Genomic DNA, 3,136 nt, shown 5'->3' on the forward strand with positions numbered 1-3,136 from the left:
CCACGTACTCCCTGTTTACTCTTCTCTCTCCCTCCTCCCACCCTATACTCAAACCTTCTCCCCCAACCTGCGCAGGTTACACCCACAGGAGGAAGCCCACAGCCTCGAGCAGTGAGTATTCTGAGACTTCACAGTGTTGACATCTCCGTAAGCTGCTTCCAGCTGAGACCCATCCCTTAGGGATGGAAGAGGCCGGGAGTCCACTGCCTCCACTGTGCACCCCCACCCTCCTCCAGCCCTGAGTGAACAGGGACCTGTACCCCACAAAACACTTACATGTAGGCACCTCCTCCCAGCATCTGCAAGATGACGGAGTCTCCAACCCAAGCACTTGGGGTGATTTCTCCCCAGCTTCTGCACTGAGTGTGCCAACATCTATGGTGCAGGGCCATGCTGGGGTGTGGGTCTCCTCTTCCTCACTGGGTGGGCTCTGCTGTGGAAGTCTCTGTATCTAGTTGACACTCCCATGTGGGCCCCGTCAGAGTACTTTGAGCAAAGCCTGGGGTCAGGAGGTGGACTCTGATCCCTGCCAGAAGGGGGCACTGTCTTCCTTTCACTCACTCTCAGATGTGATGGTCCGGCCACCAATGGACCATCTTTCCAGCCATCAACTCCCAGTAACTGGAGTTGCCTCTTCATTGAAGATCTCTCCCTTGCCCCTTCCTCTCCTTGTCTCTGCAGGTTACACCCATCCAGCACCAAGCACGTCCAGCACTAGTGAGTATTCCAGATCTCTCTGTGTCTGTGACCACATGCCTCTCTTCTCCTGAGAAACAAAAGCCCATCAAACGGCCATCCCTGACTCCTGTTACCCACCCTTTGGATGGGAAGAAGCCAGTGGAGGTGTATAGAAATGTGACCTGGCAGTGGGTTCATCATTGTAGGGCAGGAGTTTCAGATCAACCTGGACAACATAGCAAGACCCCATCTCTATAAAAAATTTTAAAAATTACCCAGATGTGGTGGGGCTCGCCTGTACTCCCAGCTACTTGGGAGGCTGAGGCATAAGGATCACTGGAGCCTAGAACTCTGAGGCTACACTGAGCAATGATCCCACAGCTGCACTCCAGCCCTGGCAATAGGTTGAGACACCTTCTAAAAAAAAAGACAGTAATGTACCCAGTTGTCGGTGGCAGGAATCACCTGTCCTTTCCACACACACAAACTTTGAGGACAATGGCCTGACTTCAGGGTCAATGGGGCATATGTACAAATTTTTATAAGCAGAGCCTCCACCACTACCAGCCTTCCCTTAAAGGTATAACACAACGTGGATTTCATTCCTTGTGGGGTTTTTCTTTTTTTCCCAGAAGCTATGGCCACTGCTTCTTTCAAACCATCCTCTCAGACTGCATCACCCCACGCCAAGCCCACAGGTAAAAAGGCTGTCATTGGTGCCCAAATCCTATGTACAAAAGAATTCATACCTGATCACTTCTTCTCTCATTGCTCACTCCACACATCGAAAAACTCAACCATGACGAAGGATTCCATGGTCCATCTAGTTGCTCAGGATCCAAATCCTGGGTCCAGCCCAGACCAAACTGTGGCTCTTGGCCCTTGGGACACCCACCTCCTGGAAGTCACTTCTGTCGCTTGTTCTCATCCTCCAAAACTGCTCCTTCCTCCTCATCATCAAAGGCAGAGGCAAAGCACTGACGCTGATTTTTCCTCCAGCTACCCTCCCACAACATCCCTCACTAAATCTCACCTCTTATTTTGTCGGGATATCCCTCAAGCCCCTCATTTCTCTGCTTTTGCATCACTCTATTTTATTCAGGACACCAGCCTTTCTGCTAGGATGATTGCAGTAGCCTCTGCTCTGGCCTCCTAGTGTTCTCCACACAGCAGCTTCCTCTCCCTCCCACTGTGTCTATGCCCAAATCATCGCAGGCTTGTTGCTAACCCTTGAATGACTCCATCTGCTCTACAATTCACATCCCAACCCCTGTGCTGCCTCGCTCTTGTAGACTCCAGGGAACCCTCCATTCTCACATCCGTGTCCCTAAATCAAAGACCATATGATGCCTAGATCATAAAATGCTCTGTCCTCCTTGGGGAAGGCTTTGCCCGGGCTGTTCCTTCTGCCTGGAGTGCCCTCCCCACTTGATTAGCTGCTCTCAAGCTAATTCTTCCTCATGCTTTTGGCCAGACCTGAAATGATACTTCCTCCGTCATTGGTTCGATGGCTTTCCTAGACTTTTGCAGCCACCCTCCACCCAGGCTCCCCTGAAGGCCACCTCCCTTCCACAGCATTGGGACACTATGCCCTGTTCATCTTCGAACCCGCAGAGCTCAGCATAGAACCTTGCACAAATAGGCACTCCAAAAATTCTCACTGAATGAATAACAAAAGTTCCTGAAGTCTCAGGAATTCCAGAGTATTTCCTGCTGGTGCCCCATGGTTAGGGCCACAGCAGCCTTGGTCATTATTGCTGTGGCCCAAACTGGACATCTCTGCCTCCCTCCCCCACTGCAGCCACTGGCCCTACCCTGGTGACCTTCACCCTGAACTTCACCATCACCAACCTGCACTACAGGGAGCACATGCAGCCGCCAGGATCTGCGAAATTCAACACCACAGAGAAGGTGCTGCAGGGCCTGGTGAGAGCTCCGCCCACATCTCCCACCCCGCCCACTTCACCAAGCCCCGCCCACTCATGTAGCCCCACCCACCAATGACCACCTTGCCCCTGTCTCTCACATGATTTCCTCTCCTTCCTCCTCTGCAGCTTGATCCCCTGTTCAGGAACACCAGTGTGGGCCCGCAGTACTCTGGCTGCAGATTGACCTCGCTCAGGTGAGATTGGGAATAGCCAGCCAGGCCTGCCCCATGCTCCCAGGACTGAACAGTGTGGTCGCTTCCTTCCTGCCCTCCCGGTGCATGTCCCCAGCAGAGGTGGGATTCAGGAGGCACTGGCTCCAGGCTCAAGGTGTCTCCCAATCCTACCACCTCCCCCATGCACTGTCTTCAAATTTGCAGAGTCCGGTAGCAGGATCTGCCTCTACCCCTAATCATCCTTTCTGAGTTCCCTCCATTCCTTAGAACAACAAGAGCATTTCCTTCAGGTTTTAAATTCTGCACCCAGATGTTCTCACAAGGCAAATGTGCCATCACCTTTTGCTTTAATGCCAG

General features: G+C 52.4%; 1 protein-coding gene across 1 annotated transcript in view; it reads left to right on the forward strand.

Moving 5' to 3' along the window:
- MUC16 (mucin 16, cell surface associated) overlaps positions 1–3,136 on the forward strand; it is a 110,889-nt gene that overhangs the window by 52,117 nt on the left and 55,636 nt on the right. Inside the window, exons 59-62 of the mRNA XM_012641221.1 lie at positions 682–717; positions 2,480–2,604; positions 2,733–2,800; positions 2,844–2,899. Of these exons, the coding sequence (XP_012496675.1) occupies positions 682–717; positions 2,480–2,604; positions 2,733–2,800; positions 2,844–2,899 (285 nt within the window). The remainder of the gene's footprint in view (positions 1–681; positions 718–2,479; positions 2,605–2,732; positions 2,801–2,843; positions 2,900–3,136) is intronic.

The sequence above is a fragment of the Propithecus coquereli genome, unplaced genomic scaffold (assembly GCF_000956105.1).
Source record: "Propithecus coquereli isolate 6110/MARCELLA unplaced genomic scaffold, Pcoq_1.0 Scaffold164, whole genome shotgun sequence".
Classification (NCBI taxonomy): domain Eukaryota; kingdom Metazoa; phylum Chordata; class Mammalia; order Primates; family Indriidae; genus Propithecus; species Propithecus coquereli.